Source organism: Rhincodon typus, unplaced genomic scaffold (genome assembly GCF_021869965.1).
Source record: "Rhincodon typus isolate 14 unplaced genomic scaffold, sRhiTyp1.1 hic_rhity00010557, whole genome shotgun sequence".
NCBI classification, from domain to species: Eukaryota; Metazoa; Chordata; class Chondrichthyes; order Orectolobiformes; family Rhincodontidae; genus Rhincodon; species Rhincodon typus.
The window spans coordinates 1-2032 of NW_025976195.1; the positions used below are offsets into that span (position 1 = coordinate 1).

Consider the following 2032-nt stretch of genomic DNA (forward strand, 5'->3'; position numbering starts at 1 on the left):
CCCCCCCGCCTCGCTATGCCGTACCTGCGGTAGAGCTGCCCATTGAGACCGATCCCGTAGACTGTGCCATCTGTGCCAACCTCCACCATCAAGAATCGACCAGGCACCCTCACCCAATGGGTCCCGGTGCAAAATTTGCGCTTTACGTGAATTCGGCAATAGATGTTGCCGATGGCGTTAATGCCCCAGCAGCTTCTGGGCCCGCATGAGTAATATTTCATTCTCCCCTGGATGGTGTGGTAAGATGGGCTGTTGCTATTGGCCGCTGAAACCGCTGCCCTCTTGTTGGCGCAAAAGACAGAGCGGCGTCGGTCAACTCCAACGAGAATCTGGTCCCCACCAGCATCTACCTGAGTGAGCTGCCCTGCCGGGAGAGAGAACACACCTTATATTCACCGGAGATGTCCAATTGATTTATGCCTTTTCCCATACAGAAAGCAGAGCCTCCAGCCTCGCCATTGGGTCTTTTCCAGGGGCTTGAGCCGTCGGCGGGGAATGGAGATGGAAGGAAGATTCCCGTCGAGGCATTTTGCCCTTTGCTGTTGGTTGGGCGACGAGGGGGAACAGGAATGGCGAAGGAGATGGGAATTTGGATGTGAGCATAGGAGGTCATGGTTAGTAGGTTTGCGGATGACACCAGAATTGGAGGCTGTAGTGGACAGTGAAGAGGGTTCCCTCAGAGTACAACGGGATCTTGATCGGATGGGCCAAGGGGTGGCAGACGGAGTTTAATTTAGATAAATGTGAGGCATTTGGAAAGGCAAATCAGGGCAAGATTTATACACTTAATGGTAAGGTCCTGGGGAGTGTTGCTGAACAAAGAGACCTTGGGTTCATAGTTTCTTGAAAGTGGAGTCGCAGGTAGACAGGGCGGTGAAGAAGGTGTTTGGTACGTTTGCCTTTATTGGTCAGTGCATTGAGTATCGGAGTTGGGAGGGTCATGTTGTGGCTGTACAGGACATTGGTTAGGGCCACTTTTGGAATACTGTCTTCAATTCTGGTCTCCCTGCTCTAGGAAGGATGTTGTAAAACTGGAAATTGTCAGAAAAGATTTACAAGGATGTTGCCAGGGTTGGGGGGTTTGAGCTTTAGGGAGAGGCTGAATAGGCTGGGGCTATTTTCCCTGGAGCGTCGGAGGCTGAGGGGTGACCTTATAGAGGCTTATAAAATCATGAAGGGCATGGATAGGGTGAATAGGCAAGGGCTTTTTCCCCAGGTAGGGGAGTCCAAAACTGGAGGGGCATAGGTTTAAGGTGAGAGGGGAAAGATTTAAAAGGGACCTGTTCCTGATCTCAGCTTCCAATTCACTCATCAATCACTAAGCTCCATGGTGGAAATTCTCAGCAGTTTACTCAGTAAGATCGGTAAGATAGAAATTTTATTAGCTCCAGCTTCAAGCACCTGGTGTCCCTTACTGTCTCCTGCCTGTTAATAACATCCACTGAGATCATGGCAATATTGCACCTTGAAGCTTTGAACCTAGCTTGAGGTTCAAAAAGACAGAATGAAGATCCAACTGGATGATGGAGCAAGTTGGCAGGCTTGTGTGCTGGGGATAAATGATAACGGGAGATGGCTGATGTGTTGGAGCATTACAAAGAGGGGTGCGGAATAAGTTTGTGAAGGTTAGGAATATGTGAACAGTGAGATTGTAAGCAGCAAAGTACTCAGAAGACGTTGCTTTCTGTCCGTGTTCCTGTCTACCTTAGAAAGCTGGACAATGGTAGAAGGAAATAAAATCCTTTGAAATGCTGACACAGAATACAAATTCCATTCACAGACTACGAAAGAAATGAACAAGCATTTGGAGTAGCGGGTGAAAATAAAGTCTAGGAAGTAATACCTGGAATGGAAAATGTTAGGATTTGGCCTCTCGATCAGAGCCGAAAAGCTACTGTTCAAAAGGGCGATGTGGAGGGCAGCAGAGAGAGAGAGAGAGAGGGAGAGAGAAAGAAAGAGTGAAAGAGAGAGAGAGAGAGAAAGAAAGAGAGAGAGAGAGAAAGAGTGAGGGAGAGGGAGATGGAGAGAAAGA

At 48.5% G+C, this 2032-nt stretch overlaps 1 protein-coding gene across 1 annotated transcript in view; it reads right to left on the reverse strand.

Moving 5' to 3' along the window:
- Positions 1–14: 14 nt before the first annotated feature.
- Positions 15–2032, reverse strand: part of LOC125482453 (fish-egg lectin-like) — a gene marked incomplete at its 3' end in the record, with an annotated part of 3972 nt that continues 1954 nt past the window's right edge. The window contains exon 3 of the mRNA XM_048594529.1: positions 15–364. Coding sequence (XP_048450486.1) covers positions 15–364 — 350 coding nt within the window. The remainder of the gene's footprint in view (positions 365–2032) is intronic.